This window comes from Leptinotarsa decemlineata, unplaced genomic scaffold (genome assembly GCF_025532065.1).
Source record: "Leptinotarsa decemlineata unplaced genomic scaffold, Ldec_3_MD MMD2_tig00026282_RagTag_RagTag, whole genome shotgun sequence".
NCBI classification, from domain to species: domain Eukaryota; kingdom Metazoa; phylum Arthropoda; class Insecta; order Coleoptera; family Chrysomelidae; genus Leptinotarsa; species Leptinotarsa decemlineata.
In genome coordinates this window covers 20,058,483-20,082,361 of record NW_027412668.1, presented here as the reverse complement: position 1 = coordinate 20,082,361, position 23,879 = coordinate 20,058,483, and the positions used below count along the sequence as shown (strand labels likewise).

Genomic DNA, 23,879 nt, shown 5'->3' with positions numbered 1-23,879 from the left:
TTTTCTATTTTTTCAGAACGCCTGAATGTTTTGTACGAAAAGAACTGGACAAGGCTGGTAACAGAACAGCTAAAGAGGTTCGAGAGAGCTGTAGTAGAATCAGGAAAATCTGAAGATTCGATACATTCTGCTGGACCTCGCTGGACTTTTGGAGGTGCTCTTCTATATTCCGTGACGTTACTGACAACTGTAGGTGAGTCATTCACTTTGCATTTCGAATATTCAGAGTGTTTTTTCAATTCCTATGAAATGTTTTATATAGTATTATAGTTTTTATATAGTATATAAGTATAAAGTATTATAGTAAAACCACCATTTGTCTGTAACTTTTGGTGAATAAAAGTTATAATTTTGATCAGTTATAACTACAAACTATTATCACGATTCAGATTGTCGTGAATACCCATCATGAATTATAGAATTTTCACAATTAATTTTATTTAAGACGCGTTTTGCTACACGGTAGTTCCATCAGTTGAACTGGTACCAAGTAAATGGAATAATAATCACGAATGGGTAAAATGGTTTCATAATTTCGGTCAAGATGAATTCTGATATGAACAAAAGTCAACATTTTTATTATTTTGGAACCGACAAAATAAATATGTTGATTTCATTGAATAAATTCAGTTTATTTTCAGTTGAACAAGTATGGAATTTGGGGAAGTTTCTCAGGAAGACTTTTCGGTGGAATGAAGTCGTGTGACATTTGTTTGGTGTTTGGAAGAAAGGGCAATCTTGTGAGCTTTCTGCATTTTTCTACAATCTTTTCATGGCATGGATGCCAGTCCAATTTTAGTTTTCCCTAAATTGACTTCTGAAATCCAGTGCCTGACATTCATAAAATATACAGTGCATTGCATTTAAAACGAGCCACCCTGATTTTCAGGAAAAAATAAAAAAACACGTTAACAATAATATACAGGAGGACACATTTTGACATATTCACATTTGATTCAACTTTCCCTATAGCTCCCTCAGAGCATGTCACCATTTTTTAATGGATCACCCTATACTGTTTCTCATTATCAGATGTTTCATGATGAGCAGTATAATAAAAAAAGTATAAAACATATGGTCTGAAGCTTATGGTTCGGGATCTAAAAATGTGTTGAGCTGAAAACGAGCCACCCTGAATAACTTTTGGAACAATTATTTTCAGAAAAAATAAGAAACACCTCATCAATAGTATACAGGGGGACATATTCGTTCTAGAGATAAATATGGGTGCAAAAAATCAGAAAAAAAAGAGTTTGTATCAATTCTTGAATCAAAATCTGATGACTTAACAATGATAAGAAAAACTTTTTCCATAGTGAATGTTCAAAAACATTTTCACCAACTTCTATACAACGGTACAAACGAGCTTCCATTGCCGCCTCCACATGGTTGAGAATCTCGGGAGCTATTTCTCTACAATGCCTCATGATAATCTCTCTCAAATCTTCTAATGTTCTTGATTCTATCTCATACACTTCAAACTTCAAATGACCCCATAGAAAGAAATCTACAGGAGATCCGGAGACTTTGGTGGCCATTCTGTAGGACCTCTTCTGCCAATCCAGTGACCAGGAAAATGACCATCCAAAAATTGTGACACTGGAGCTGCATAATGAGGAGGTGCACCATCCTGCTGAAAAAATTATTTCGTTTTCGAATAAATTTATATCCTCCTCAATTGCCCTATTGATGCACTGTATTATTCGATTCTTCCACATATCCAAATATTCATCAAATTATCATCGATAAAAAAAGATTCTATGATGTGGTCACCTAAAATTCCTGCCCAAGCATTCAGTTTTTGAGGTCGTTAGGTATGAACTTGACGGTATAAATAAGGATTCGTATCACTCCAATATAGACAATGCCGATTCACCTCTCCATTCAAACTAAACGTACAATAATCCGTATATACGTCTTCGTTCAATTCATGAATGAAATTTGTACTATTGAAGGATCCTGAAAACATTTGTACGACTGGTTCCTGATTCTCGAGATAACTTAGTAAGAGATTGCGAATTTTCCATTAGTCCAACTTGTCCTAAAACTGCAGTACAAATAGCTTTATCGTTGATAACTCCTGAAAGGTTATGGTTTTTATTGTAAACAGATCCAGTTTCCATAAATTTGTTCAATAATTCCGAAATGTATTTGTGTCATTTCTTCCTGGATGAACATACGAGCAGCAGCTCTAGCACTATTTCTATTCTGGAAGTACAAACTCACTATTTTAATCCGTTCTCAAGAATTCACAAAAACAGAAACACCAATTGTAACTTCATCTGGTAGGTTTTCGTTATTGTAGAATGTGACAAATACAAAATGGAGAAAATATCGAATTCAAACTTAACTAGGCAAACTAAGATTTTTTTTAAGTATACTTCACAAAAACACCTATGAAACCTAAGTAACAGATTATACAGAAGTTCATTCAGGGTGGCTCGTTTTCAACTTAACTATGAGCTTATGACCATAATGTATTCTACTTTGTTGAAATATGTTCATCACGGAACATCTGATAATGCAAAACAATTGATCCAAAAAAAAATGGTGACATGCTCTGGGGGTGCGATGGGGAAAGTTAGATCAAGTATAAATATGTCCCCCTGTATACTATTGTTGAGGTATTTTTTATTTTTCCCCAAAATCATTGTTCCAAAAGTTAGTCAGGGTGGCTCCTATTCAACTCAAATAATTTGTAACTCCCGAACCATAAGCTTCAGACCATATGTTTTATACTTTGTTGAAATCTACTCATGGAATGCGGAATAATGCGGCACAATATGAGGTGATCCATAAAAAAAAAATGGTGATATACTCTGGGGGTTCGATAGAGAAAGTAACATCAAATGTGAATATGTCAAAATGTGTTCCCCTATATACTATTGTTGACGTGTTTTTATTTTGTTTTTTCTAAAAATCATGGTACCAAAAGTTATTCAGGGTGGCTCGTTTCAAATGGAATGTACTGTATAACAAGCTGACTGTATATCTCTGTTGCATGGTCAACAGCTAAAGTCTTGTCCAGTTGTATTCTAAATGAACAGTGTACAGTGATTATTCTGAGAACACCGCTCTTTTTAGGCAATGCCAGTTCGATTCTTTTCTCATGGGGTCTTTTAATAAAGGTTTTTCAATGTGTGTTCCCTGATTTTTTTTCCAGTATTCCAAATTTTCATTGAACCTTTCCTCTTTTACTATCCATATTTCTTATTGACTCAGTTCCTAATATGGGTTCATGATTTTGACTCTGGTATCTCCACAGCTGTTCGGAGACCATATATGGTTTATTCGTAATCCCAGGGCATCTTTTACACCCAATTATTTCAGTTACTTGCAACATCTCTCCAGGACAACCTCGATGTCCTTCTTAGATTTGTCAATGCCGAAAATGCAGCCTAGCAGTCTGTAAAATATTGATTGGATCCCTTCGTTGAAGTTCAAAATTATTGTATCTACATATCACAGAATCGCATATACTTCCCCCTGAAAAAAAGGATGTGTATTGAATGCTAACGTTCTATATTCGGATGAGTATTTATACCACAACTAAATTGTTCTTAGTGTTCGCTCCTTCATCTCCAGCAACAAAACCAAAGATGTCTATGTTATTATGGCTCACACAACTGTGTATAGGAAGTATATGAAGATTGATTGTCATCACAAGCTGCCCTCAATGACATGGTACTATTTCCCCCTTTTATGGTCACTCCTGATGGATAGTCTTTTTGACGTCCTCAACAGAGTAGAAGTATATCTGCGAGCTCATGTAGATGATAATGTCATCCTGGCAAGGACTACATAGAGAATGCTAGTCTCTATTATCCAAAGAACGCAGTACGAAGTTCATTGTTGGTGTCACAGAAAGCAGATGTCTGCAATCCCTTACAGCATCAAGAGGAATCTGGAGAATTTCGCAACACGTTTATTCCATTTGCAGCGGAAGTGAAACATCTATGTATTATTCTTGATGAAAATTCACTTAGAGCGCTCACTTCAAAAATATTCACAAAACCAGACATGCCAAGTTTTTTGGAAAATCCTGGGGCTAGGAGCTGCTACAAATCGCACGAGTTGTCGTTTGTAGGGGGCGATAGCTGGTTAACAAAAAAAGGTTGTTTTTTTTTCAAACAGATTATCAGACCAATGATCTGGATAGAGACAAACTTACCTGCCTTTCTCTGGTGTCATCCGTACCAAACTGTCGATAACCATGAAAATCCTTGCGAATCCATCTTCCGTCCTTTCCTAGCAAACTACTGGCTAACCACTGAAAGTTACAGCAATTCGGAAATGACCTCCAAATGTCAACCCTAACCTGCTTCATAAAATCGTACTTGGAAAATAGGTATCAGTATGTGAATCATTGCATCTACAACATGTGTCTTATGTGTATGTTATATAGTCCAATCAATCCTATTGTGAAAAATTGATAAATTAACTGTCTTAAACAAATTCATTTCCAACAATATTTCACTGGTCACATACTACTAATTTATTTATCACAAAACTTAGCAACTAGCACCTAATTTATTTTCACTATTTGAATTTCTTGTTTAGCCGCTCGATTCACTTTCTGAACTGCCTTCTTGGGTCGGAAAGACGAGTTTATATCGGTAAAGGTCCTTTCGAGAACTCTATAGTCGGTTCGGTACTAGAATTTTACCGGCGATTACCGACTGCATTCTTTTGAGGTGAGGTCATGTGTTTGTTCGATGAGTCGGCTGGCCTATCGGTCAGGGGCGGCTTCAGATTCGTTACACTATCATTCTCTACTCCAATAAATGGATATAACTAAGGATCTAGCAAACACCAGGTCTACTTCCAATAAACTGAAACTTAACGCTGAAAAGGCTCGAAATATTGTTATACCTCGAAATATTAATGTTCAATTCGGAAAAAGTGGAGTATTTCGGCTTTGTTTTTGGTAATTGTTTTAGTTGGTCAAGTAATATTGGACGTAAGCTCTCTAATGCTTTTTAATGCTCAGTTAATTGAAAAATGCCTTGGGTTATATTATATTATTCACTATTTCACTCGATAAACTCCTACGAAGTTTTGATTTGGGGTAACTCTTCAAACTCCGTTTTTTGAGCTTGCCGGCCTCTATTCATTGAGTTTGGCATTATGCCACTACCTGCCAGATAAGTTTATGACGTATTGTTGGAGGTTCATATTATTGTATCTTCCTCAACATAGGTTAACAGTCTGCATAAAAAAATCTGTGAATTCAATATCTTTACAATTGTCTATATTCCCCTGGGAAAGATTTTTGTGTTTTGAAATCATATGATCAAATATGGTAACAATGCCTGGCTTGCCATAAATTTATATTGTATTTGAAATGATGACAGGATCTCTCTAGTTTTAAAGGAGGTCACTGAAGCAGTTGCAACGAACCGAAACCTATCAAATCTCAACGATTATATTTTCTGACCTTGAAGTTAATATTTCAGTCCCGCTGTCTTGGTTCTTTTAGTGACTGCCCTTATAGTTGAATTTGAACCTATGTGGTAGTGGGATGAGGTAGATAAAATTATAGTTGAATAGTTGAGGTTATAACAACGATAAAAATAAAAATAAAAACAACAATGAAAATTAATTGGCGCTCCGGGGCGACTTCATTGATTCCAGTGGCGCATTTGCTTTTTCAGCAGCAGGAAAACCCCGAAAAACATGGAACACCACATCATCTAAAGATCTTGATCTACCAATGTCCTCTCTCTTAGAAAACAAAATGTAGGGTGTCTCCAGAGGCTCCAATAGATTCAATGCATCGCCAGAACACTTCGTAACACCAGTCCGTTTCTTCTTTGACCAAGGCGTAATAATGACCAAATTCAACGCCAGAACCACAGTGAACAATGACTGCATGAATATTATAATAGTGGTCTGCTAGATTGAAATGTTCATCTATTTCGAACCTTCCAAAGAGTTTCTTGCTTCCGTCAGAGGTTGAGTCTTGTTTGAATATTGAGGTTGAGATTGAATGTTATTGAAAATATAATAACTTTCACTAATTTTTTAAATTTTACAATTCTTCATTACTGAATTTTGTTGGTAGTTTAAAGAACCAATGAGGCGAACAAGAGCTCGAATCAAGGCAGCAAAAAATAAATATTACTGGAGTTTTTTCCCAACACCAATGTTTCGATCACTTGGTGATCGAAACACCTGTCGAGGTGTTAAAAATAACGATTTGGTATTGGGAAAAAACTTCAGTAATATTCATTACTACACCAAAGGTTCCAAACAGTGCATCATAAGGCAGTAAAAGTTGATCAGTAATTATTTGTCCAAACAGGGTTAATTGAAATAGTTTCTTACATTATCCGAAACATAATTTGAAATGTGAAAATCTGCCTAATTGTTCTGAATTCTTTTTAAAATTCTGAAAATATTCATTTGTCGTTCCTACTTTGAATTTGTTCTTTTCATTCAAAGTTATGAAAAATCCTGTTATTTTTCTACTATCATTGTTGAACTTGAAGGCCTTTCTAAAGAGTTCTGGTTCCATATCAAAAAGAAATAGCATATTTGTCAATTTTAACTCAACAAATGGATTGATTGTTTGACGAATAAGTAATTTCAGTGTTTTTTTTTCAAATGAAAAAAGATGTTATTTCCACATTTCAGAGAATAGTTTGAAATATCGGGACAGAGATCCATTCCAAGCTTTCAACCCATTCAATATTTCATACTTTCAATTTCACCATTGAGAAATATGATGATGAACTTTTGATTCGACACTCATTTCCATTCCATTCTATATTTCAGGTTATGGCAAATTGTCACCGAAAACTGCCTTAGGCAAAATTGTTGCGATGATTTATGCCATCATTGGCGTTCCTTTGATGCTGATTCTGTTATCGGCACTTGGTAATTTACTGGCTTCGGGTGCTCGGAAAGGATATTCTAAAATGTGTTGTCACAGCGAAGACAATATGATCAAGGATACCGCGGTTGGCTACCACAAAGCTCCTTCCAGTCCTTCGGGAAAGTTCTACTGTAAATCTCATGAAGGTGAGTTCATGAAATGAAAATCACAATCACTTTCAAAATATTAATTATCAATTTCATAAATAGCAAAATATATATCAAAACTCTATACATTTTTTTCTATGGATCTTTATGGAATTCCCACATTTCACAATCTGAAAACTTCATACAGGTGTAGAAAGAGGAAAACTTTCAGTTAACAATTTTCATTTATTCATTGTTACTGAAAACTTACAACTCATGCACATTGATATTATGAGTAAGTATATATAGTGCCATCCAGTTGAAAGGAGTCACACCCACAGGAGTCATTCGATATTAGGACCATAAAATAAATTGTGAAACAATTCAACTTTAGTTTCCAGTGGGAAATATTTTTGAAATACCTTGTCAGCCACTCCATCCCCATGAAAAATCACATGTTAAAAATTTCAAATACGAATAATAATTGAGCGACAACTTGAAGGTATTCCAATTCTGCATCCTTCATTCTGCACAACAGAAAAGATTTTCCATTGCAATATGGATTCAAATTTAAACAACAAAATGAATGAGAGAGTTCTCAAAAGTGTAGATTTGGGTGTTTCAATCTATTGAAAACTCTTACTCCTCACCGAAACAAATATAAGATGCTGCAAAATGGTGCAAAACAAAAGAATATCTGTAGGATCTTTGAAAGATCCTCCTGAAATGTTTTGTTTGGTTTCCGGATTTTGCCGTGGTCTTCTTCGGTTACAGTCTCCAAACGTCTCAACTGCAACTGCGGCAGTTAGCTTCAGTGGCATGGTCAAAGTACTGTTCTTAACGTATCAACTGAAACTGAACGTAACAGAAACTGATACTGAAACTGAAAGTTTCAGTTGATATGCGCACCGAGAGATAGTATTTTTGCTCTGATGAGGAAAAGTTTTCAATAGATTCATTTCACGGCAAAGGTTTCATATATAGAAAGCATATATAGAAAAATAAAATGAGATAAATTCAAAATTATTTGCGTCAATATCGAACATTTCTCCATGGAAATAAATTAGAAAATATATTGTTACATTTTTCAGTTACAGCAAACAGTTGAAGATATTTTTCGGAAATAATAAAATGAAAACGAATAATGTCATCATTAATGATATGTATTCGAATATTTTTGCTTGACTATCAAACATTCCTCTGTGAAATCAAGTAGAAAGAGATCTGACATACATTTTCAGTACATCAAACAGTTGAAACGGTTTCTTATTACTTCCATGTAAGAATATCTGTTTCAGTTCCACCACGAATAATAAAAATTAACTTCCATTGATTTCAAAAGTCATAATCAAAAGTTGTTTTGGATGGATTTTTTTTCGTGTTTGTATTTGAATAAACTTCTTCCTACACAACTTTTTTGATATACTCACTTTCATTTTTTCTTCCTTCCTCAGGAAGTTTCTCATTCTTTCTATATAGTTAGAGGCAGAAAAGGATTTTTTCCTCATACCGGAACAAGATCTTTGCTTCTATCAAGAATTCAATATCACAGGAGTATTTCCCCACACCAAACCATTATTTCAACACCTCGACACGTGTTTCGATCACCAAGTGATCATCTTCAAGAGGAAGATCAATCTATTCATATTTAGAAAGCTATCCCTATTTACAACACAGATACCTGTTTCAGTTTCCTGTGTCTTGAGTGTCTTAAATCAATTTTACAATGTGTCCTTATGTAATAGTAAGGTGAATCTAATAATTGAAATATCAAATTCAATTTCAAAATATTGCCCTATCTACTTGTCTTAAATTAATTTTACAATGTGTCCTTATGTAATAGTCTGGTACATCTAATAAATAAAATATTATTTCAACAAGCTATATAGTATACTACTAGGTATTGGTCCACCATCATTATTCATAATATTATTATGTTTACTTATTTCTACACTCTTCTTCACGTATGAGTTAGAACATAAAGGACAACTTCCATTTCTTGACGTTGTGGTAATGAGGAGCCAATACGAAGGGTCAGAATACGATGTATTTAGAAAAGAAACAAGCACGTACAGGTATATTTCTGACAGTTCACATCACTGTGGACAGCACAAACATACTGAGTTAAATTTTCTATGCATCGTCTTTTGACTTTCCCTCTAACACAAGAGAGGTTCGCAAAGGAAAACGTACATTACAGCAAATAGCAGCCACTAACGGTTTCCCGAGGGGTATTGTAGGTGACATAAGGAAGAAGAAGTTTAGGTTAACCCTGCGTCCGACACGTGGGGTGTGACATACCCCAGTCGTATAAAAATTTCATATAACTTTTCGAAATTGGCGCCCCAGCGTCGAATATATTCAGTAGCTTCCGCATATAGCCTCCACTCTCATATTCACATCTCAAATCAGTCGTCGTTTGACGTATGTTTCAATCAGACCTGTTATAAAGCAACTGGGGTGCACGAAACCCCACGTATCTCTATATGGTCCAAAATCGTGCGCATTCAAAGAAAACTAAATCGAGTAGTTTTTTAGATTATTCGATAAAAAAAGGTGATTATGAGCGAGAAATGGCCCGTCCTCAGTCTTTATGGGATGAAATAGGAAGTGATGATGAAATTGACGAATCTGATGATGATGAAACGAGCGATAATGTTAGCATCTTCAGTAACTATCCAGATTTCGAAGGTCAGAGGCGAAACTGTAGAACCTCCATCCAAAAGACTTAAACAAAATGGACAAGGAAGGTGTTAACATTGCCATCGTGCCCCTTATCGAAATACAAAAAACATTTGTAACAAATGCAATAAATTCATATGTCTGGACCATGCGGAAATGTACTGCAAATCTTGCGTAGAAATAGCAAATGTTGATGACCTGTAATTTTTTTTATGCTTCTCGATAATATATTTTTTTTATTTCTATTTTATAATGTTTCATTATCTGTTCGAACCAGCAATTTGATATTTATTTAGTCGTTTTATGTGCAAAAGACTTCTTCGAGTAAACCTATATTTTTTTACATTAAAAGAACTCATTGTTTTGGTAAAGACGGAATATAACGATTTATTGCTCGTTTTGGTAAATCGAAGATATTTTTTTTGCAAAAAGAGATATTACACTATAGAATTCTCAAACCAACTATGTTAAAATTCAAGAAAATGTTAATTTTAACAGAAAAATCATATTGGGGTCTCACACACCTCACGTGTCTACAAATGTTACAAAAGCCCACGTGTCGGACGCAGGGTTGAGAAAGAACAAAATCTCGACTTTTAGAAAGGACATACCAATACACGAAGAACTTTGGAAAGATTTTTAAGGGACTAGGTATGAAGGTGGTTTTTAAAATAAGTCATTCACTACAGAGCTTTTTAGGATGTCCAAAAGACAAAGTCAAGAATTTGGAAAATTCTGGAATATACGCAAATAAATGTAAGGACTGTGATGCAAAATATTATGGACAAACAAAAAGATATATCAAAATAAGATATAATGGAACACTTAGCACAAATAAAATATGGAAGACCAGAAAAATCAGCAGTCGCCTATCATATTCTGCAACAAAACCATTCTATAGACTTCAGTTCATTAAGATTAGTTAGGAAAGTTAATAACAGGCATCTAGATACCTATGAGAGTGTAGAAATTAGTAAACGTAATAATATGAATAAAGATGGTGGACCAATACCTAATAGTATACTGTATAGCTTGTTAAAATAATATTTTATTCATTAGATTTACCTGATTATTACATGAGGACACATTGTAAAATTTATATAAGACTAGTAGATAAGGCAATATGTGAAATTGGTTTTAATTATCAGATTTACTCAACTATTGCATAAAGACACATTGTAAAATTAATTAATTTAAGACAAGTAGATAAGGCAAATTGTAAAATCAATTTAAGACACTCAAGACGCGGGTACCTGGAACAGGTATCTGTGGTATAAATAGGGATAGCTTTGTAAGTATGATTAGTTTGATCTTCCTCTTGAAGATGATCACTTGGTGATCGAAACACGTGTCAAAGTGTCAAAATAACGGTTTGGTGTGGGGAAAAAACTCCAGTAATATTCATTACTTCACCAAATGTTCCAAACAGTGCATTAAAAGTATCAAGAATTCCTCAAAAATAATTTCATTAATTTGATTTGCGTCAGTGAACCAGTGAACTATTGATCATTCTCATATCTACTATCAACCAAAGCAATCAAATAGCTATTCACCTTCCCATCACGATGCAAGTATACCTATAACACTGTATTATGCATAAAACTAGAAAGCTGAGACATTATTTTGTTTTCCTGGAAACTTATTCATTATGCATATCATTACAAAGATTGAAAATATATTGAAAGTATAATTCATAATGTCCATATGAAATAATCAAGAATGCAATATTCTCAGTAGTGATTAAAAAACTCTTTCATTAAATTCGTTATTAAATTCTGATAATGTTTCATCTCTGTGAAAATCCTCAGCATTAACAGGTTTCATTTCGTGTTCAATTAATATTTTGCGAAGTATCTCTAATGAGGAAAACAACGCATCAAAGTCTTCAACTTAAATTGGTAATGTTTGGTAGTTGGGTGCATACTTACCTATTTTATGTTTACCTATTTTATGTTTCATTAGGTCTATTCCACTCAACACATTTTTATACTATGCAAGGTAATGGATTTCGGAAACCCATATCCGGATAAATGGATACGTGAACAAACATAATTGTAGAATTTGGGAAGAAACCAATCGACATAAGATCCAAATGAATTTCTGGCTGGCGGCATCATCGGTCCATATTTATTTGAGAACGACGTTGGCCAGGGCATCATTGTCAACGGCGAGCACTATAGGTCGATGATTACCAACTTCTTTTGGTCTGAATTGGATGATCTGGTCACCAACGACATATGGTCTCAACAGAACGGCGCTATGTGTCACACAGCTCATATCACATTGGATATTCTGCACGAGCGATTTGAGGGCATCTGATCTCATGTGGAGGCGATGTGACCTGTCCACCGCGGTCGTGTGATTTGACTCCGTTAGACTTTTTCTCGAAAAATTGGACGTTTCGGCTACGCTCCACCGGAGAAGCCGTGTCGGACATTTGAACGATATTATATTCCACACTTAATTGCATCAATAGGTCTTTGAAACGAATAATAAATTTCGATAATATCTCACACACAGTTTCTTTCATTCAAATTTAAATAAAGGAAGCTCTTAATGAAAACCCCTAAATTACCATGCCAACGCTAAACCATCTGCGATACAGACTTTAATATCTGAAAAATACGAAACAGTCTTACCTTTTGGATAATGGAGCAAGCATGTACTTAATCAAATATTCGGTATATTGAAACGTCATCATTGAAAATTATTAGAGAGATCAAATGAGAAACGCGCTAGCATCAATCATTAATTTTTTATTGATTCTATGAAATATCATGGGATTTGTGATATATTTATGATATTTGGTGTTTTACCATTTGAGTCCGTAAAAAATATTTGCAACTTCCCAAAACAATTGTCAGGACAAACGTTATAACAAACGTCATGACAAATCTCATAACGGTCATGAATAGATAATTCATAAGTCGTTTCAAAAAGAAATCAAAATAATTAGTTTCTTTCACATTCCTGAAACGATATCTTCAAAATGGGCTAGAAATAACATTGTTTCTTAAAATATTATGTATCTTGAGTTTTTCATTCCAGTGGAAATACAGATTTTCATCGATTAAGCAGATAGTATTTTCATCAGCTCAAAATTAATGATTTGATATGAGACATGTCCCTATATATGATATTAAAAACGAACGTCTTGAAGGTGGCGATAATGTGAACATAGTTTATTAATAATTTCCATGATTGTCTCATTAGGTATGAACATAATTTTTTAGAAATATTTTGATCAATTTACAAACATCTCACGATGAACTGTGTTGAAAGTGGATATTTTGACAAACTCTATTATTATTCATCGCTGCCTGTTTGTATTTTTCAAAGGCATAAGTAACATCTACGAGTAGGGGAGAGGGGGGCAAGTTGTTACACAATCAGTTCAAAACGCAGCAAGTATAATGGGTTGCCGATATTTTACGGCCGATATTTCATCTCTGTGTTGAATTTTTGCAAAGAAAATGGAGTGATTCCCGCCACATACATCGCACAAATTGTAACCACTTGACAGAACGGTATTTGGCCCACTCAAAAGACATTTCAACAGTGCTGCAGATGCATGGTTAATATCTAATCCCGATAAAGTAATGAACATTTACGACATACCTACCGTTCTCAAAGATGCATTTCCTCTTGCTGTTACACCTCCTAATATACAGAAAGGATTTAGTGTGACAGGAAATTGGCCATACAACAGGGAAATATTTCAAGATGATGAATTCTTGCCTGCAGAGGTAACAAATAGGCCAATATCAGAAAATATAAACGCAAGAGTAGACATAGATCCCACACTTATTGGCACAGAAAGACATAGAACTCCTTCTCCACAGCAACGTTCTACAAGCACATATATTAACTTGGCGCAAAATGAACCTGTTGATTTGGCACCTATTCATTTAACGCCCCAAGAGGTGAAACCTAATCCAAAAGCAATGCCAAGAAAATCAAAAAAAGATCGGAAGAAAAGAACTTTCCCTGTATTGACTGATACTCCTATTAAAGCAGCTCTAGAAGAGAAACAAACAGAAAGACAAAGAAAAAGAAATGTGGGGGCAACCAAAAGGAACATATCAGGTGAATCAAAAAGCAGGGTGAAAATTACTTTTAAAAAATGCAAGAAACGGAACATCATCACCAAAAACATCTTCGAAAAATCAAATTCTGAAAGCTTGGAAGGGAAAGGAATCGGCGTGTCTGGTATGTTTAGATTCATTTTCGCAGTCTAAAAACGAAAAATGGATTCAGTGCATTGTGTGTGAAAAATGGGCACATATGGGTTGTGGAAAAGACGACGATTTTTACACTTGTATTCACTGCTCGTCCGATAGCGACTAGTTTAATATTCTTGTTAACAAGTTTATTCAGATTGTTATTTTTTATTTTATTGCATTTTGTGTGACTTTTATTATATTTTTTATAGGAAATTTTGGAAAAGGGTTCATTCCATGACCATTTAATGAAGTTTATGCTTGGAGCTTTTAGATTTTTTTTCATGTAACATATTACCTCCTAGTCTGTGAATTGTAACAACTTGCCTCCACAGGGGGCATGTTGTTACAATTCACAATTTGAGTTAAACTGGTAATTACGAATTGCTAAATATATATATATATATATATATATATATATATATATATATATATATATATATATATATATATATATATATATATATATATATATATATATATATATATATATATATTCCAATAATAAATTCTACAAAAAGGATTTGAAGCTTTATATCTTCTAATAATTATCTGCGAGCGCTTTCGACAGTTGGTAGTACTGTCACAGTATTTCTGTATACAGTAGTTTCACTCAGCGTCGGTCCCTTTTATGTCGGTGTCCAGGAGTTTCATTTTTTATAATGATGACGTATTTGACACTAATGACATTTCTCCCTACTACAATCTCAACCAAAGCGTGTATACACTGCTCAACATAACAACTATTCATATAAACTGCTCAAAAAAAAAACAGTCTATGAAAACCATGTTGGGCACCTGAGAAAATTGTACAAATGATAATTTTGCATTTGTGTAATATTGAAGTAACCCAGATCATTTGGGCAATGATGAACTAAGTTTCAAGTAGATTTTAAAAATTCATGGAATCGGCAGAAGTTCATATTCGAATGTGACAAAATATATTTTCATTTCAACAAGAAAAAAGACAAGATAAAGAACGTGTTTTGTTATTCATGAACCATGGTACGAATCCATGCGAAATTTCTTTGTAGTGATTTTTGGGGCCAAATAAATAACTAGAATCAATTTTGTAACAACTTGCCCTCCTCTCCCCTACTTATCTTGCAGATGCCATCCTTTTTGTTTTTGTTTCATTTCTTCTTGGGAGTAAAGATTTACTTCCACAGTGAGATTCTTTCAGTGTATTATTTATGAGTCTCACTTCTATTACATGTAGATTTGAAATAGTCGTCGGTTTCAATACTTTTTTCTTAATTGAAAACTTCGAATGAAAAGGATGGTTTTGAGTTTCAAGTATTCATTCTTTTCATTTTCGTCAACTATTCCAAATGAATCTAGTTTCAATTCATCAATTCATAAATAAACAAATAAATGAAACATTTTCAACTAATTACCTTCAGAAACATATATCTTTGAATTCGATGAAAATATGTTCTGAATAAATAAACATTTCATCAAAGTTACAGCTTTTTTATACGTCAAAAATGAGTACGAATACAATTTGTGTGCACTCTCTTCACAAATCTTAAAAAACTGACACTACATATTTTCAAAAATTTCCAAATTTTTCTTTAGCATCCCTAATAATAATCAGATTATTACATTCTTCTGAATTCAAATGAAGAAGGTGTTCTGGTGGGATGTTTTCAATATTTTTTATCATCGTCTATTATCTCACTATTTCATGCTCAGAATATTTTATGTGCGTCAATAACTATTGAGAGATCTATCCACGTTGTTTCCAGATTCAGCTTCGATTCAAATAACGTCATCCAACAATACGCCAAACCATGTCAACTGCAAATTAAATCACCATCCTCCTTACATTGATCACCAAGAAGTTCCAAAACGCGCCATCCTTGCTACAGTCAGATCTACGCACACGAGAGGGCGCTGCAGACAAGGTCCTGTCAGACAAACTTTAGCAGATACTTCCATGTCCATGTGCCCTACTCATTCAAATCATGGAACGCCAATGAGGAATTCACTCAATTCGTCTATTGTTGGGATCACTTCATCTGATCTCGAAGATGCTGATGATACTGATGAAAATGAACATGTTGTGTGAGTATAATACATACATATGTTCAAGCTTAATCTCCTCAAAAGTCTAATCTTTAGCGAGCTAGCGATCAACAAGGTCTTATCTTTTAACAAAAGTAACGTCTAGATGATGTCTTAGATTGCATTACTTATATTAATTACATATTGAAATGTACGTTCAAAAAAATAAGATGAACAATTATTTTCGTATCAAATTTTATTTCTCATATACATAACGTGAACTGCATCATTCGGCCAGTTCCCCAGATGCAAAAAAGATTACATTTTTGTATACAACAACATAAGAAACGGAAATCTACAAATGTCAGTGGCGTATCCTACCCAGTAAATTTATTACACATATGATCACATAAAATTCGAATCCACTAATTTACTCTGAATATATCCGTCAACAAACTAAAAAAAAAGTATAAAAATCATTTAAATTTTCGATTGTTTTCAAAAATCATTTCAGGAACACTTTCGTGATTCATTGATTTTTGAAGTTAGATTTTCTAAAAAATGACCTAGGTATTCAACAATTACTTTCATATGAACGTTGTTATAATTTGAAAGGGTTGTATGTGACTAATTTTTGGGAAAGAAAGTTTTTGGCTTTCTACTACTTCCTTCCTTTGGAAGATTCCTAGATTTTTCTATTCAAGATGAAGTAGTAGAAAGCCAAAAACTTTCTTTCCCAAAAAACGTTGTTATATTATTCGAAACGGTGCTGATAAGGCGATAAAATGAGCGTCTTGTCCCGAAACGTAGACGTACACCATTGAGAATTATAGTGTTTTATGTAAGTGACATTATATATTAATACTTTTCATATTTCATGTGGTGTATCGTTTATATGAATAATATTTGTTTAATTTCATAACGAATGATTGTGGTTCAAATTGAATAGGAAAAAGTGACTTTCGTGTAATTCAATGTACATATCAAACTAGTTGCTTCCAGTTTGTAGGTGAAATAGACTTTTTGTTTGAAGGTGATTGACAATGTTTCGTGATGAATTTCACTAGTTCGGACTTCCATTGTCTACTATATAAAATGATTTGAAATCCCTGAAACAAGTAAAAAAGAATAATTAAAAAAGAATAGTTGAAAATAACAATTATATTAAGCAACAATAAACCTGAAATGAAATGATAGTGAAATAATCTACAAGTAAAAATATAATAATTGAATAAATAAAAATTAAAGGAATGCAAAAAGAAAATAATAAAAAAATAAAAAAGTGTAGAGATTCCAAGTCACGTTAGTTCACGACGTTTCGATTGTTGGTATCTACAATCGTCTTCGGGTGATGACCCGAAGACCCGAAGACGACCCGGGTAGGTCTTTATCGCCTTTTTTAAATATCGGTATTACCTTAGATATTTTGAAGATATCAGGGAAGACTCCCTCCACGAAGCTCAAATTAATGAGTGCTGTCAATGGATCCACAATACTATCCCCCACTTCTTTTATGATTTTGCTATTTAGGCAAAATATATCAAAGCTGAGAGAATTTTTTAATCTTTTAATGGCTGACCACACTTTATGTTTAGTGACAGGTTCTAGAAAAAAGAATCTTTCGGTTTCGAGGTGCGATCTAAAAAATCGATAACACAATGATTGTTCTGTGGTAACTGTTTAATTATAAAGTCAGCCACTGAAGAGAAAAAATTATTGTACTCATCTGCTGATAGATTACTACTATGTTCAGTGTTGCCTATTTTTGCTTTGTTTCTTTCGAAATTTATTAGCTTCCAACAGTCTCTACTTTTATTTGCTGAATTTGATATGAGGTTGCTGCAAGATTCTTTTTTTGCTAAGGTAATTTCCGATAGATAGTGATTTTTGAGCTTTTTATAAGCAACTTTATCTTCTGTGGTACCTGTGCAATCAGACACAACTTTAACTGCATTGGCTGCAAGGCTTGAGTACCTCAAGCACCTCAATCCAATTTTCTTTTGTGAGAACATTATTGAAATTGATAATGGCTTGTTGATCAAAGCTTCTTCTCATTTGAAAGGTTTGTTTACATTTTTCTGATTTCTGTTCAGGAAACTCGAACAATACGGTACGGTGATCAGACAAGTCATTGTCAATAACACAAACCACCGTGTCAACACCGTGAATACGTAATCAATGATAGTCGCAGAATGATATTTAAATCTCGTAAGCCAGTTCACGACGTGTGCCATATTAAAACTATCAAGTATATGTGTGAGCTTACGAAAATGTGCATTATCCCTGGAACTGATAGAAGAGTCAATATTTAAATCTCCAGATAAGGTGATGTTTACATGGTAAGAAACAACATGGTAAGAGATAAAATCATCGTTGAAATTCATCTAGAGAGTTGCAATTTTTATCAATCAAAAAAGTTTTCAATCTTGATTCGAAAATATTTATATTATGCGCTGCTTTTATATTCTCATCTAAATTCTTGAAAATTTTTGAAATAGAGATGGCTTTTCTGAAAGAGTGTTATTCGATACAATCGATGTAGTAGAACATATAAAAATATAAGCAAGCATCTTACACAAATACATAGGAAATGGTTGAAGGAATATCATAAACGCAATGTAGATAATTGAATACATAAAATCTAATAATAAATCGAAAGCAATGTTGCAGATGACAAACCGTCTCAAGACAAAGTATATTGAATATTACTGGAGTTTTTTCCCAACACCAAATCGTTATTTTTACACCTCGACACGTGTTTCGATCACCAAGGGATCATCTTCAAGAGGAAGATAAAACTAATAACTACTCAAAACTATAGCTACTTATACTAATCAGGTACATCATACAGGTAGGTAATCAGTAATACCACCCATACAAGTGTACCACCCTAAATTAATTTTACAATTGGCCTTTCTATTATTTACAATATGTCCTTATGTATGATTAAATGTTACAGCTATATATAGAACAATTTTCAGCTATATAAAATTAGTTTCACAATATTGCCTATCTAAATATATTTACAATGTGTCTTTTTGTAGTAATCAATAAACCCAACAATATTATTTCAACAAGCTATATAGTATGCTATTTGGTATTGGTCCGTTGTCTTTATTCATAATATTATTATGTTTACTTATTTCCACACTCTCATAGGCATCTAGTTGCCTGTTGTTATTAACTTGTCTAACTAATCTTAAAGAACTGAAGTCTATGGAATGGTTTTGTTGCAAAATATGATGGGCGACTGCTGATTTTTCAGGTCCAAATAGCATACTATATAGCTTGTTGAAATAATATTGTTGGGTTTACTGATTACTACAAAAAGACACATTGTAAATATATTTAGATAGGCAATATTGTGAAACTAATTTTATATAGCTGAAAATTGTAAATAGTTGTAGCATTTAAACATACATAAGGACATATTGTAAATGATAGGCCAATTGTGAAATTAATTTTGGGGTGGTACACTTGTATGGGTGGTATTACTGATTACCTACCTGTATGATGTACCTGATTAGTATAAGTAGCTTTAGTTTTGAGTAGTTATTAGTTTTATCTTCCTCTTGAAGATGATCACTTGGTGATCGAAATACGTGTCGAGGTGTAAAAATAACGATTTGGTGTTGGGAAAAAACCTCAGTAATATTCATTACTACACCAAAGGTTCCAAACAGTATATCACAAGTTCAAGACAAAGTGGCAAATAACTTCAATACCCATTACATTCAACTAAAACTGTGCTGTTGAAGTTTGAGATGAATTCAAATGAGTTTGAGAGTAACTGTAGATGTGAGAATAATGGTCTTCATGTAGGAACCTCATAAGGAACCAACAATAATCCCCCATCATTGCTGCATCCCATGTACCTTGGTAACGTTGCTCCATTGTCAGTATGTTTTGGTGGAACCTTTCCCCTTGTTCGTCACTGACAGCACCCAAATTTTCGGGGAAAAAATTCAAATGGGAGTGCAAGAAATGGACTTTGAGAGACATGCGACATCCCATTCTGCAGTAGTTTTCAAGTAGTTCTTCTACAAGTGTTTCGTAATTTTCTACTTTCTTGTTCCCTAAAAACTCCGAAACAATTCTTTTGAAATAACTCCAAGCAGCTAATTCAACATTACTCAATGTTCGATCAAACTGTTGATCACTCAGTAGTTTTCTAATTTGTGGTCCAACAAATATACCTTCCTTGAGCTTTGCATCACTTAATTTTGGTAAAACGTGTTTAAGATATTTAAACGCATCACCTTTTTTGTCTAATGCTTTCACAAAATTTTTCATTAACCCCAGTTTAATGTGCAATGGAGGTAACAAAACGTTTTTGGGATTAACAAGAGGTATATCCTTCACGTTACTCTGACCTAGAATATACTTATCTCTCAGGCCATTCTTGTACTTGATAATGGCTCTATGTTGTCCTACTGTTCCAAAGGCAAAGAAAACAGCAAAACTTCATAAATCCGCTCTGAACACCTAGTAATAGTCTTATGACTTGCAGGTCAGCACCTATTTGCCACTTATACGTATTATTACTTATTGCGTTTAGAAAAAATGACACACTTTTGTGTGTTTCCTTCATGGCAACTGCATGTGCAAGTTGAATAGAGAGTTTTTCTTAACCATTATGGAGCAGAACGGCTTTTAAACTTGTTTTAGACGAATCTATAAATAAACACCATTCGTCCGGGTTATGTGCAAATCCTAATTTTTCCATCACACCATTTGGATTTACACACACACATTTTATCCTGCATAGTAAAAAACAGGGATAGCTCATGGTTAAGGTTCCTAAATATTGTAACTTTGATTTTAGGGGCTAGTAAATTCCATTTTTATAGTCTAGCGCAGCATTCTCTTTGGACAAGTGGAGGTCCCGAACTAGGTCATTTAATTCAGGTTATTCGATTAAATCGGGTGTTCTTCCTTCACTCTCGGAAAAATAAAGACCGTCTTTTTCTGGCACATCATGGGAACCTGCCTGGTCATCATACATTTCCAAATCTTGCCTAAAAAATGATACCGATATCGATGATCCGATTGTCAACCTGCTACTTTTATAGCGGTTCCGTATTTCTGGTATTTCCTGGAAACTTCGAGTATCGGAAGTTCGAGAAGCGGCGTTACAAGTCTCATATACAGCGAAAGCAGATTCGAATACTGGGTAGAGCTGCTGTGTTGCCAGATTTTAAACAATTTCCTCAACTTAGGGGAAAAGCAAATTTGGAATGTCGTGTTAATTGAATTTTTGTGAAAAAAATCATAAATCAAAAATCTTACGTGTTAGAAAATGTTCACTATCATTTTCGTATTTAGGGACCAAAAATTAACAAAGAACTACCTTTAGCATTACAGTCGTGAATTGGCTGTAAACTGGTGTTATTAGGCATCTCAGTTGATTACACATATTGACACATTTTACGAAAAATTACATAAAAATGTTATGCGTTAAGATTCTTCGATAACTACTGTAATGTTGAAATCTTGTTGAATCTGTATTATTCCACCATTTATCATCATTTGGGATACGGGATTCTGAACTAGGGTTTGCAGAAGTCTGAAGTTAGTAACAAGAATTGAGAATGCCACCTGAGATAATGGCGAAATGTCGACCTTTGAAAACTACAGAAAGAGTAAACACTCGGAAAATCAACTTCACATATTCCAACATTCGTGAAAACCTATATTGCAATGTGGAATATATCATAAGCTAGATTTGGACAGGTAACATCATCAAGGTGTTTCAAGAACTCTCTAGAATAAAACTTTCTAGTATTCGATTAAAAACAAATTAATTCCCCTCTGAGAACACTATACCAAAGGAACATGAGTGAAGTGATCTGAGATCACGGAGACTTCGTGAGCAATTTCATTTCCAACAATAAAATTATCAAATGCGATTTTTTCTATTGGTTGGGGAAGGGATCAAAATGTTAGTAGATGAACAATTTAGTTTTATACCAACGTTTCGTACTTTATTAAATCCATCATCAGGGATCTATAATAAAATAATTTAATAAGTGAACAGTATATGTCTTCTTAGATACTAAGATATAGAGAACACCTAACCAGATTTTAAAAGTCGACTGGTACCACAAAACTACTTTTTCAGAAAGGTTCATTAATTATTTTTCACAACACAGTTTTAACAATAAAATTAATATCATTAGGAACCTAAAATCCAGAGCACTCACAATTTCTGATACTGAGTTTCATAACAAAAACATCAGAATTATAGAAGATTTCCTTATTAAAAATATTTACCCTTCTTCATTAGTGAAAAAAATTTTAAATGAAAATAGACAACCTACAGTGGAAATTAAAAATTCAAAATATTTCAAAATTCCTTATGTACATAACCTTTCTAAAAAACTTTGATCAGTTCTAAATGATGAACACATCAAAATTGCGTTTGCAAATGCTTACACTGTAGGTAAAAATTTTTTTTCGAAACAAAAAACAAAAACTCCGATGAATATGCAATCAAATGTCGTTTATAAAATTAACTGCAAGGATTGTCCAGAATGATATGTAGGGCCAACGGGACGTTACTTAAAAAATAGGTTGTCTGAACATGAAAGAGATACAAGGAAGTTAAATGTTGCCAATCCAACAGCCCTCGTTGAACACAAGATTTTAGATATTCAACCTTCATTAGGTAAACGACTGTTTAGTGAAATGATCCACATTATCAAACAAAAAAGTGTTTACACTAGAAAGGACATGGAAGGACTGAATAGTGCTTATTTTAATTTATTAAATCGTATTCCTTAATATTCTAATGCACATAAGTTTCCACCATCCTATGTAATCTGATATCCTTCTATTCTTTATATTTTTTAAGGCAAACAAAAACGTCCATTTCTAATCAGTTTGTCTCCCTTGATATCGTTTTCATTTTTAATGTGTCTGTGGTGTATGTGTTTTCATTTGGTTAGTCCTCATTTTCGTTTGTACCTATGTTGTCTGAAACATATATTTCAAACGTTTTTTTGACATGGATAACTAATGTTTGGTAAGTGCACATGTTTGTTTCTCTTTTTCATAATATGAGACTGTATAAACTTTACAAATTTTGCAATATGTATTGGCATATACTGTTCACTTATCAAATCATTTCATTATAGAGACCTGATGATGCATTTAATAAAGTCCGAAACGTTGGCATAACACTAAATTGTTTGTCTACGAACATTTTAATCCCTTTCCCAACCAATAGAAAAAACCGCATTTGAAAATATTTTGGATCACCAAACCAGGCAAAGTTAATAAAATTATCAAAAGACATAAACTAGATCGTGCTGTTGTACGTGTTGGATCAGAAATGGTTTCCATATCAAAACACGCATATTGATCTTGAAATAGTCTGAGATTCATACTATCCACCATGAGAAGTCCTCACCTATAATTACATGATTGTTATTTGTGGCTAGTAATCCACCACAGCAGCAGCACGACGTCTTGATATGTAACATATTGAATAAGCATCACAAATTTCATATTTCCATGGTTTCATTTTGACATTTATCTGCATTTCAGGTGCACCACCCACGACACCCCGTCTCGCATACCACTCATATGGCGACCGCCGGAACCGAACATGAGAACCTCAACACCAATTCTCGCGGTACCATCGCCGTCAGTGCCTGCCTTCCTCGTGGTGACTATATTCTTCTCCTACGTATGCTTGGGAGCTTTCGCGTTCTCTTCATCAAGTGGCTGGAGCTTCCTGGACTCGATATATTTTTGTTTCATAGCCATATCCACCATCGGTGTCGGCGACAGACTACCTCAAAGTCCCGAATACCACAACCAAATACAACTGTTCGCCTGTTGTGTGTACCTCTTTCTAGGATTGGTAGTTGTAGCCATGTGTTTCAGTCTGGTGCAAGAAGAAGTGACTGTCAGATGTCGACAAATAGCGAATAACGTGGGACTGGTTAAGGATTAGACGTTGTCTTGGTTGTTGTTCTTTTTACTCGGTAATATAAATATTGT

The 23,879-nt window shown here is 34.0% G+C and overlaps 1 protein-coding gene across 1 annotated transcript; it reads left to right on the top strand.

Annotated features, from left to right (window-relative positions):
• Positions 1-23,879, top strand: LOC111506346 (uncharacterized; the record flags this gene model as incomplete). Its single annotated transcript, XM_023161382.2, has 4 exons — positions 1-193; positions 6,778-7,023; positions 15,614-15,932; positions 23,421-23,879. Coding segments are annotated over 4 exons (1,170 nt in total), but the record flags the coding sequence as incomplete, so codon positions are not given.